The sequence below is a fragment of the Anabrus simplex genome, chromosome X (genome assembly GCF_040414725.1).
Source record: "Anabrus simplex isolate iqAnaSimp1 chromosome X, ASM4041472v1, whole genome shotgun sequence".
In the NCBI taxonomy this organism is placed as follows: Eukaryota; Metazoa; Arthropoda; class Insecta; order Orthoptera; family Tettigoniidae; genus Anabrus; species Anabrus simplex.
This window is the reverse complement of record NC_090279.1, coordinates 149,888,753-149,901,008: the sequence shown is the minus strand read 5'-3', so window position 1 is coordinate 149,901,008 and position 12,256 is coordinate 149,888,753. Positions and strand designations below refer to the sequence as shown.

At 38.8% G+C, this 12,256-nt stretch overlaps 1 protein-coding gene across 2 annotated transcripts in view; it reads right to left on the bottom strand.

Annotated features, from left to right (window-relative positions):
- Window positions 1-9,702, bottom strand: part of LOC136886723 (retinol-binding protein pinta-like) — a 38,455-nt gene extending 28,753 nt beyond the window's left edge. For both annotated transcript variants that reach the window (XM_067159527.2, XM_068230723.1), the window contains exons 1-2: window positions 9,603-9,702; window positions 2,123-2,264 (exon numbers count right to left, since the gene is read on the bottom strand). In XM_067159527.2, coding sequence (XP_067015628.2) covers window positions 2,123-2,264 — 142 coding nt within the window. In that variant the 5' untranslated portion in view covers window positions 9,603-9,702. The remainder of the gene's footprint in view (window positions 1-2,122; window positions 2,265-9,602) is intronic.
- Between the last annotated feature and the right edge of the window lie 2,554 nt (window positions 9,703-12,256).

Below are 12,256 nucleotides of genomic sequence, written 5' to 3'. Positions count from 1 at the left end.
TTATCAGTACGCACAGTGGTATGTTGAAATCCTGTACACGCCTTCTGCTTTGGGGTATACTTCCACTGTACCTTTCTCGACTCGCGTGGAAACTCACGGTATAACAGTATACGTACATTCAGTTAACCCACCGAGAGAGGAGAGAGATTAAAACGACGTATTAACATTCGTAATATCCAAGAAAACAAATTCAGTCTTCATCAATATCAATATATACACTGCAACTACTTGGAGAAATACTTGTATTAAGACTCAATGAACATCATCAATATGTATTGTCTGATACAAATTGCATGTTGTTATTTAATGAACGAGTTTGTCGCCATGGAATAATGCTAACAAGATGAGAGAATAAACTGCCCAAGATGACTTGATCCAGTCCGAAATGATCGACCGAGACCAGAGATGATATCCGCAGGATCAGCTGCCAACCGCGAGTAAATTCTGTATTGTTTCATAATTCTCTTTTTTTTTTACAATTTTAGTGTTTATGTATCCCTTTAAAACTGCTCAACGTTTTTGACTTTTAAAGTGCGAATAGTTACTGTTACCTATAGTTCAGTAGTTCTCAATAGTCCAAGTGTATGAATAGTTACATTTTTTAAGATTTTTTATTGTCATCGTAACCCTGTTACTGGTCAACTGCAAGACTGCGGCAGCTATCCCTAACTTTGCCAAGAGAAATAAATCGTCGCCTCTCTATCTGACTAACATTTAATTCTTATATATACTCGAAGGTTTTCTGAAAGTCTCATAGGAATATTATAGAAAATGTGCATGACGAAGTTGGAAACGGCAATTGAAGGCATGAACGTACTCTGTCAACGTATGACCACCTCCTTTTAAAATGGCGCTTGGAGCCTTAAGGTCATGGTAGAGTGAAAAAAATTACATTGCTTAAGGCAAAACTGAAAAAATGAAAGTACTAACTAAGTTGAAAAATCGATATTTTGGGCGGAAATAACCAAAATTCCTGGCTCGATAGCTCATAACTTTTTACCACACTGAAAAAGTCCGTCTCTGGTGTCCCGTCACGCATAGAAAAATTGAAATATTTGTTTCTTAGACATCATAACGTTTCCATTAGTCCACCTCTGTGGTATAGTGGTTAATGTGGTTATTTGCCATGCTTGGAGGTGCGGGTTCAATTCCCGTCTCTGCCACGAAATTTAAGAAGTGGTCTGAGGACTTGAACGGGGTGCACTCAGCCTCGGAAGGTCAACTGAGTAGAGGGGATTCGATTCCCACCTCAGTCATTCTCGAAGTGGTTTTCCGTGCTTTCCCATTTCTCCTCCAGGCAAATGCCGGGATGGTAGCTAACTTAAGGCCACGGCCACTTCCTTCCCTCTTCCTTGTCCATCCCTTCCAATCTTCCCATCCCCCCGCAAGACCCCTGTTCAGCATAGCATTTGAGACCGCCTGCGTGAGGTAATGATATTCCTCCCCAGTTGTATACCTCCGACTAAATGTCTCACCCTGCAGGACACTGCCCTTCAGGTGGTAGAGATGGGAGCTCTCGATGAGTCCGAGGGTAAAGCGAATCCTGGAGGGTAAACGGGATAAATAAATAAATAAATAAATAAATAAATAAATAAATAAATAAATAAATAAATAAATAAATAAATAAATAAATAAATATATAAATAAATAAATAAATAAATAAATAAGTAAATAAATAAATAAATAAAATGACAAGCATTTCTGGCATGACTCCTTTAAAATCTTTACCGCACAGAAAATGTGCGTCTCTGGTGTCCCATCATGCGCAGAAAAAGATTCGAAAGATTCTGAATTACACAGCATAACTTTTCCACTATAATAGAAAAAACTATGGTACAGAGTTTAAATACTGTATTTTGTTTTTAGTTTTCACATTAGTTCAAATGAACAAAAATGTGTGGTTGGAACGGTAACCACAATGTATGAACGGACAGTCTGAGATGGTTATGAGTGCTAACCACTATGCTACGAAGAGTAAGAGTACTTGGGAGATCTTCTGCAAAGAAGTAGGGCGAGTCCAGTACTTTTTCTCTGTCTTCGAACCACAATCCTCGTTTGAAAACCTACAAAGAGCTTGAATATTATTACAACACACACACAAAACTTGAAAATAGAAACATACCTGTTCTTGTTTTGAGATGCGGTTGTTTTTTGAGCCATTCCTTTATGTGCTCCAAGTCCTTCTCCACGCGGTTCGGATCTTCACCAAGCTCCTTCTTTGCTATTTCTTGTAACTCCGAAGAAAGCGGTCTGATATTCGGCATCTGAAAATATGAGGCCATACGCTTCATTTTAGAGAAAAACGAAGTAGAGTTGGCAAATAAACTTATCTGCGAACCAAGTGAGTTTCGAATACGGCCCAGTCCATGTGTTGCAGCAGATCTTCCTCTTCACTGGTTGCTACGGAAGTGTTCACGTCGGCTGCTGGCTGTTCAAAAATGTACTTACACCAGGAATGACGATAAATTCCGCCCTTGTTAATAGTTAATGTTAATACTGAATGGTTAAAATTTAATAGTTTCATTTAAGTTAAATAGTGTTAAGTGCAGGAAATTAAAGTAATCAGGTCCAGGAAAGAAAGAAAACTGCTCTAGTGCCCGTAAGTTTTCAAATGTCGAAACTTATTATACAGCTTGTAATATGGACCAATGAAGTCAATAACGTTACGAACTATGGATTTGGAACTGCAGGACATTGTCTTGCAATTTCCACTTTCAATGCATTGACTGTCGTGGGTTTTGCGCCTTGAACCTCAAATGGTGTTTAACAGTCGCAGTCACATTTGCATTTTCAGCCACCCAGGCAATCTTGAACATTTGTGAAAATGCAAGGGGCTGTAGACTTGGTTTTTACCTTTCCTGGGCTGGTTACTTTAATTTCCTACATTGCACGGTCTTTATTAATTATTAATTAATTTACATTAAATCATTAACTTTGTATCTATATTAATGAGTTCCGTATTTATTGGAACTCCAAGAGTGTGTACATTTCTCGGTACACCCTACAGATATTGACATGTTTTCATTTGCTACCAACGCACATGTAACTCCTTGTAAATAATTTGTTTTAGTGCGCTGCGCTGCTAGAGTCTTCTTTGTCTTTTGAGAGTTGAATATGATAATTTAAATACATTTTTGCTCCAAGAAAATTATCTCTCCGAATTTTCATCCATAAAAGGCTACGTTCCCCCACTACTTCGCACAGTGTACCCACCGGCTTTCCACATCCCTACCTGTAGTTGTCCTATACGCTAACCTTGCTTTAAAATTCGCTGTTACGATGTATCTTAGCGTTTCTAAATTTTATATAATGTTCTAAATTTCGTTCTTCTAATTTCTTATGTGTTAAGCGCTCAAGGGCAGTTATAATAATAATAATAATAATAATAATAATAATAATAATAATAATAATAATAATAATAATAATAATAATAATAATAATAATAATAATAATAATTGTACCCGGAGGTACACCTCTATGCAGCACATTTAAATCTTGCGCCTAAGCGAACCCCTCTACTGAAGTTTTCTGTACTGTGTGAATTTCTACTTGCTTTGTTTGCCCTTCATCAAGAAGTTTGGACTTTTTTCAACAGATGTCACTGCTAATAAACTATGATCATGCAACCCTGGTGCGAAGTGGAAGAAGAACTTTTGATTTGAAGAAGTTTTGTATTCATAAGTTCTTTTACTAATTGATGTTCCTTATTTTTGGGTTGGCAATATTTATCTTTTCTTTCCGCCAGTTTTGAATTTAGCCAATCACGAATTTCTGTAATTAATTTTTCGCCTATCACAGGCTTCTTCCTCGATTTTGAGTGTAACTTTTAAATTCACCAATAAAGTGAGAGGGTGTGGCTGGTTTATTCATGAAAGGTCTCGAACTTTCCCCGAGGGTTTATAAACTGCGGATTTCCTCGTCTCTTGGCCAATTGATCGTCATATGAACTAGTGCGTGTGTCGAGCAGGAGGCGGGAGGCGCCTCTTTCATCAGGCAGTAGTACACCGACAAGGTAATGGCCACTTAACATCTTTATTTCTTGCTAGCTCTGCAGTTTAACCCGAGGGAGAGGTCCGAAACTTTAACTATGTAACCTACTTTTCTGGAAATGTAACTTCTGCCGGCTAATGTAAAAGGCTCATAAAATCTTTTAGTGTAAATCAGGGATAGAGAGTGATGTACCCTCTCGAGCTCCCCTTTATATTAGTTTGAGGTGACTACGTTTTGTAAATGGTTTTCTTCATTTCCGTAAAGTCTTAATTTATTCTTATACGAGTCACCTCCATAGTTTGGAAATAGCCCCTGTTTCATCGGCCTAGTGCCCTTTAGGTTTTAAGAATTCCTATTTAGGAGTGCAAGTACTCGCCTCCATTCAATTTGTGTTTCGGGCCATTTACTTAACCTGTTCTTTTCCGCAACGGTCCGATAGGAGGGATAGTAGATACCTCTGTTTCAAATTTGTAAGTTGTCCCTTGAGGGCGAGTGATGGTAATTTTCTGATATCAACTTGAAAAGGCTTGGAAAACTGAGAGCACGTCAGCTCTTTTCTAGTGTTGTAAAAGTGCCTCTGGGAGGCTTGATATTGTGAGTTGGTAGCAAGCGTTCCATGTATTGAGGGATTTCTGCCTTTGTGTAAATTTGTGCCTTTTGTAAATTTGAGCTAGGTACTCGGGAACTGTAAAGTGAGGGCTTGAAGCCCAAGATCTGTTTATACCACCAATCTTGTCTTTCCTAGACTTTTTTATGAATATCTACTTGTACCTGTTACATCCTTTTTTGTTGATTTTTGAATTCTAAAGAAATATAACCTTTGTTAAAGTTTTAGATCAATTCGTGACATTGTAGTTAGACCCATTCACCCAGGCATCTTCTTTCACCTCTGCGTTCCACGGGTAACCTCGTAACAAGTGGTAGCAGAGCGTGGTTGAATGGGTCTCAATTAAGCCCCCTTTGACGGCTAAACATTGAATCCGTTCCGAACTTTAAGTATTTTCTCAGTCGCTGGAAATTTTCTAAATTTTTAAATTTCTGTCATCATGTCCGGCCCTCGTGAAGTGCTCCATCCCGGCTACTTGCGCAAGGAGGAATTGATTTACGAATTATCTATTAGAAATATTCAATCTGGAGGCACGGTTGCGGCAGATACCACCAAACTTAAGGAATCCCTTAAATTGCCTATTAGTCTCCCAACTTTGGGAGAAAAGGATATCGATGAGGCTCTTTCCATTATCACTGACAACACCACTGAGCTAGCATACGTAGTTCGTTTTTTTGAGTGAGTGATCCTTCTGCTAACCAACTTAAGAAAGTGCAGGCAAGAATGTTCCACTTTTATAACAGGGTGAGCGATATATTGTCTCTAAAATTAAAGGAAAATCATGCTATGGAGGTGAGTAATTTAATTGATCATCTCACAAGAATGTCCAATAAAGTTAGTCAATTGTTAACTGGGGCAGCTACCCCCAAAATCGACCAGGCTACCGTTGTAAACATTGTAGAAGAACATTATAGAAGACTTCCATGCACACCTCCTGGCGAATTTCATTCCGGCTCGAGCTGAGAGCACGTCAACTCTTTTCTAGTGTTGTAAAAGTGCCTCTGGGAGGCTTGATATTATGAGTTGGGAACAAGCGCTCCATGTATTGAGGGATTTCTGCCCTTGTGTAAATTTGTGCCTTTTGTAAATTTGAGCTAGGAGCTCGGGAACTGTAAAGTGAGGGCTTGAAGCCCAAGATCTGTTTATACCACCAATCTTGTCTTTCCTAGACTTGTTTATGAATTGCTACTTGTACCTGTTACATCGTTATTTGTTGATTTTGTAATTCTAAAGAAATATAACCTTTATTAAAGTTTTAAATAAATTCGTGATATTGTAGTTAGACCCATTCACCCAGGCACCTTATTTCAACTCTGCGTTCCACGGGTAACCCCGTAATAATAATAATAATAATAATAATCATAATAATAATAGTAATAATAATAATACCGGGAGAGTTGGGCGTGTGGTTAGGAGCGCGCAGCTGTGAGCTCGCATCCGGAAGATAGTAGGTTCGAACCTCACCGTCGGGAGCCTTGAAGATGCTTTTCCGTGGTTTCCTATTTTTAAACCAGGCAAATGCTGGGGCTGTACCTTAATTAAGGCCACGGCCGCTTCCCTCCCATTCCTAGGCCTTTCCAATCTCACGGTCGCCATAAGACCAATCTGTGTCGATGCGACGTAAAGCAACTAGCAATAATAATAATAATAGTAATAATAATAATAATAATAATAATAACAATAACATTCGTTGAAAAGACGAAAGTAATGTCAAACATTAAAGACAACACGACCCAAGTGAAAACCAAATATGGAACAATAAACCTTGTGCATGAATAATGAATTTAAGTACCTTGGTGAGTGAATCCAATGAAAGGCACTAGATACGGATAGCGACCAGAAAAAAGAAAGTGGAGGTAGCTTTCCAAACCACCCGAAACATATATAACAAAAGGTGCTTTCCTCTAAATACCAAAATCATTATTACAACTTTGTCGTCAAGCCGGTATCTCTCCGAGCGTCAGAATGCCTCATCCTCTCTCAGGAATGAGCTCGCACTAAGTTAGAGCAGAAAGAGAGAAAGATTATTCACAACATTCTTGGTCCAAACCAGAGATACGGCATTTACATAAGAAAATCCAGACGAGAAATCTACTCTAAGACGAGATCACGGACACAATGTACAAACACAGCGCTCGCTTCTGCGGTCACTTGCTACGGATGAACGACTCTCGAAGGACAAAGCGCATTTTTAACTATTTGACTAAAAACAAAAAACAGCAGTTCCCTGGTACGTTAGCGTCAAGAAAGACCTCGTAGTATGGGCCTACGACCAGATGTCGCACACAAACGAGACCTTCTCGGAACAAGCATCGTGACTTTTGGGACTTTCCGGGATGCGAAGTGGACAGCTGGTGCAAAGTGGTCCGATGAACGCTGTGCTCGACACAGCAAGCTAATGAAAACCTACTGGATCAATCGAAAACTGAGTAAACGCCAGAATGTACAATGAAACTCATTGTGGTCCCTAGTTGGCCGATTAGCGAATAAAAAAATAATAGCAATAATAACAATAGTAAAAAGCTTTTACCTTCTTCCTCAGAGGGATGAGGTGGGCCACGTAGAGGGTTACACCCCCTTCATGGCAAGGAGGTGCCATGTGATTGGTGAAGGGAACTTATTAGTTGCAGAATATGTACAGCATTACATTTAATGTTGGGTGTAGAATTATTAAAATACCGGCTCCTCATGTCAAAGAAGTAACTTCCCCAATAATCCTCCTGCTTACAAAACTTCCGATTTTCGTGGAGCTCAATTCAATCACCATTGATCTGCATTTAATAACTAGCAATGAATTCGTCTGTTGCTCGTAGATTACGGAGAGCACCCTATGCATATATATTACTCGGTAGAATGCCAGAGGAGCAAAATACTCGTGTTTAAATCTCAAGTGTTCAGTTTATCTTTATAGAGCGAGCAATTTGGCTACGCATTTTGGCTCATGTGGCTGTTAGCTTCCATATGGGAGATGGTTGGTTCGAATTCCACTGCTGTCAGCCCTGAACATGGGTTTCCACCTTTTCTCATTTTTACACGAGGTTTTACCTTAATTAACGTCATACTTGTACACACAGTCAACCAGAATTATTTTTTATTTACGCTTACGCCACTCTACGATTAATCCCTAATCATTACACTCACTTCCTTTTACTGTATGTCCTATACTACATCTTAAACCGTATTACCTTCTAACTTTGGGATAATCTAGTGAATGAGTTATTAACCTTATGAAACCGTATGTTTGGAAAACATAAGAACCTTCAACCGTGAGGAAAACCGTAGCGATGACAATGGTAAATAAGCCTTCACACCAAATCACTTCCTTCCTAATCCCTCTTCTATCCCATCGTCGTCATTAGACCTGTCCGTGTCGATACAACGTAAATTAGTAGGCATATATTTACCGCGTAACACCACACTGAATAGCGAAACGAATGGTCTTCTGTGACAATTCGTTGTCGCGAAAAGTTTTAAGGTATAATTCTATATCTCCTCACAATTATGATACACGAATATTTAATATAAATGAATCATAAATAGTTTTTATGTCTTCCCATTAGTCTCGCTTCTTTATTCGGCCGGATGCCCTTCCTGACACCAAGCTCAGTAGAAGAGTTAATGAATATGAAATCAATGATGGTTAATTAAATTCCGTAAGGAGGTGGAAGGAATCAGTGCTGTGACCTATGAATACTTTGAATCATCGCTGTCAATCGCACAGTATGCGTTAGTGATGTGCAGCGCAAGTTTGCCTCACAGGTTGTGAACTGGGCAGAAACATTATTGGTCCACTGGACAGTCAATATTTGAACAGCAAGCAAAGGGGGACGTAAGCACCTGAACTAGTGTACAGGCTTCTAATAAACTGGACAAGACATTCTCCCATGACAAAACCATTGGTTTGGACCACATGTCTGTGGTCTGGACAGATCACATTTGCACGGGAAGCAAAGGGAGTTAGGCCGAGGAACAGCTAGTATCTCTGGTTAAGAGCTACTTGCGGTGCAGCACAACAATGATAAAATATACAGAATCGCATTCTATGTTCGACAGTGGTCAAAATGTGAAATAATTAAATAAAAATTTGGTCGTATTTAGCACAATTATACATCTCGGTTTTAATCCTTCTTTCTCGCCGAGCGAGTTGCCCATACGGTTAGGGTTCGAACCCCACTGTCGGCTTTCGGTGGTTTCCCAATTTCACACCAGGCAAATGCTGGGGCTCCAACTTAATCAAGGCAACGGCCGGTTCCTTCCCACTCCTAGACCTTTCCTATACCATCGCCGCCATAAAACCTATCCGTGTCTGTGTCATAAATAAATAAAATTATAAAAGAAAATAAAGTACAATGAATTACTTATATAAAGAAATCCCATGGGTCGTCATGTCTTGAGGGGCTTAAGCTAGTTATTATTATTATTATTATTATTATTATTATTACAGTATTATTATCATTAGTGTTAGTATTAGTATTATAACTCTTATTGCTTTAGTAATTTGCAACCTGATCCTAGCGTATCCGTATCTAGTATTTAGTTTTTGTAGAATTACTTCTTCTTACTTTTGTGTTTATATTTTAAAATTTTATTATTGTAAGTGGTTATATGTAAGAAAGGGCTGTGAGCCTTTTCATCACAACTGCAAGTCAATAAATAAATAAATAAATAAATAAATAAATAAATAAATAAATAAATAAATAAATAAATAAATAAATAAATAAATAAATAAATAAATAAATAAATACATAAATAAATAAATAAATAAATAAATAAATAAATAAATAAATAAATAAATCTATTCCTAGAGGAAATTTACTCACTATACAGAAGACTATGAAGTTGTCTCTACCCTAGCTGAAAATTGACTCACCGTGAAGAAAAGTATAGAATTGACAATTGACTCGCCGTACAGAAGGCAGTGGATTAATATCTGATTTAGTGTAGATTAATTGACTATTCAGAGAATTGTCGAAGGATATCTGTTTGTTAGATCAAAAGAACTCACCTTTCACAGGTTGTGCTGTAGGTACTGTCGCCGATGTAATCCCAGGAGTCTTTGAGACAGGTCAATATTATTATCATTTATCTCGTAAGTGAGGTAAAGCTCGTAATTATCTTATCTACTTATAGCCTTTTTATCGTTTAATGGATGAGTGATAACTTTTACTTTTGATACAGTAGCCTCTTTAAAATATAGACGATACATCGTATAGTCCACCAGCCCCTTTCAGTTCATGATGATTCGAAAACCATCTAACACTGCTAGTCCTGAAGGTCTATATTGCTCTGTTTGCTACCAACATGTTGTAAACCGCGGCAGATTCTGTTTATTTGTCACTAATATGAATTAGTTAATATCTGGTGGGGACAAAAGGCCGTTATTATCGCTATTCAGAACGCCTGGAAGGTATGCATAACCGCTTAGCGGCGTCGACGGACAAGTTGCCGACTTAACTCCTAGCCATTCCAGTGCAACGTTACCTGTGTTACACTGCTCTAGAGAGGGTTGTTGCCTCTCCAGGCTGAATATTCCCGCTGTATGGATTATTATGCGAATGGACGGAAGTCCCTACCAAATACTTTGGATGTGGCAAAGTCTCATACCAACTCATTCTCGAAGAATGATTTGCTTATTTGGCCTTGAAAAGGGCCGTTTGTATCGCATTTTATTTAGCCGGGTTGGACTTGCATGTATGAATAGAAACATGGCCTAATAAAGCAAAAGTCTCTTATTGTTGCGATTCTTTTAACTACGGCCGTCAAAGCCTTAACCTTTCCTTCATATATACAAAAGGAAAACAATGTTCATAGTAAGAAGAATCTCCAAATCATTACACCGGGTATCCACAATTAAACTGACGATATTCAGCGTGGAACAGCACGGGCTGTAGTGGTCGCAGGAGTCTTGAAATTTCGTAGATATGCTAAATGAGCAATGCGCTCACTAATTATGCCACAAAAATTATTAGTTCCAAGTCATACCACCAGGCGCCCCACAATTAAACTGACGATATTCAGCGTGGAACAGCACGGGCTGTAGTGGTCGCAGGAGTCTTGAAATTTCGTAGATATGATAAATAAGCAATGCGCTCACAAATTATGCCACAAAAAATATTAGTTCCAAATCTTACCACCAGGCGAAAATATGGGGGAAGCTGGAAGCAGTCAGAACGTGTAATTTTCCGTAACTCTAACGACAGAATGTTTTTTCGGTGGAATTGCGTTGTGTCAGTTTCTTGATTGTTGCAGGAACAGCCATTGCATTCAGCTTACTCGAGATCCGTTGAGGAGAAGACCCTTCGTGGGTCTGTTAAGTGTGCAGTGACTTCTACACGTTGCTTGTGCAACATGTGATTCCATATTTACAAGAATACATCTGTGAACGCACCGTTATTTTCATGCGAAACGGGGAAACACCACATGTCGGTCGCCAGGTGAAGGATTTGCTCCTTCAGTAACTACCGCATCATCTCTGGGCATTTTCCAGATACGTGACCTAAATCCATATCTTCTGGTTGTGGGGATATTAATGTTAAACATATTCCATTGCAGACAAATTAGGGGTCCCCATACTACGAAAAGAGTAAAATCAACCGGTATCCTCAATTGTGCTGAAAAGTGAAGGTCTAAATGGACCGGAATGGTTTCAAGTTATGAGTAGCTCTATCAAACTAAATAAAAGTAAATTTCGAAAATCACTTCTGCCTAGATGCAGTTCCAGAAAACAGCTTAAATTCGCTCGTTTCTTTACTAGTTTTATTTTCTATTCAAATCTTATCCAAATTAACTTATTTACATAATTATTTCTCTGTGGATCCGTGGTAGATTGTCGGTCTCCGAATCCCAAGATAGCGGGTTCAAACCCGGCATATGTAGTCGGATTTTATAAGGGCGGAAGAAATTCATTCGACACTCCATGTCGTACGATGTCGGCATGTAAAAGATCTCTGGTGATACATTTGGTATTTACCCGACAAAATTCATTAAATCTCAACCATAGACGCCCAAGTGAGATCCGGTTTACTCTGCCTGCCATCTAGCGGACCTAGAGTAAAACGGAACGTCGAAATTGACGAGCAGACAACCATATGGCGTCAAATCGAAATGTCTGCACACGGCAGCTGAAGCCATACGATTATTTTTTTTTCTATAATGTGTTCCTTGGTTCAATACCCTCAGACGTTTTATGATTTTTGGAACATTTCCACATCGACTGTACTTATAAGGGCTTAAATGAAACTTTGCATTGACTCGTAGGAAAACTACCAATCTAATCGGCCGGATAACGATGACTAACGAAAGGATTATAATTTTGAGGAATAAATAATGTTCTCATAAGTTATTATATTTTATTTACGCAAAATTCGTAGCTCATATCCCTAGGATGTGTTCCACATTAAATTGCGTGCCTGAAGGTCTAGAACTGTGGATATTTTGAAGGATCCTGTTTATCTGGAACATATCCGATCTGTGTGTGATATAGAACCTGGCATACAACGACATACGACATGCTGCATGTTGCTGAGTTGGGATGCCATATAGAACAGTGTCTGTAACCATAAATCATAATAAATGTGCCATAACCACCGTTATCGTATCTTTGATCTTTCCTGCCTTTTTCTAAGACCCTACCACAGCGCCATATCTTCGCCTGGTGGC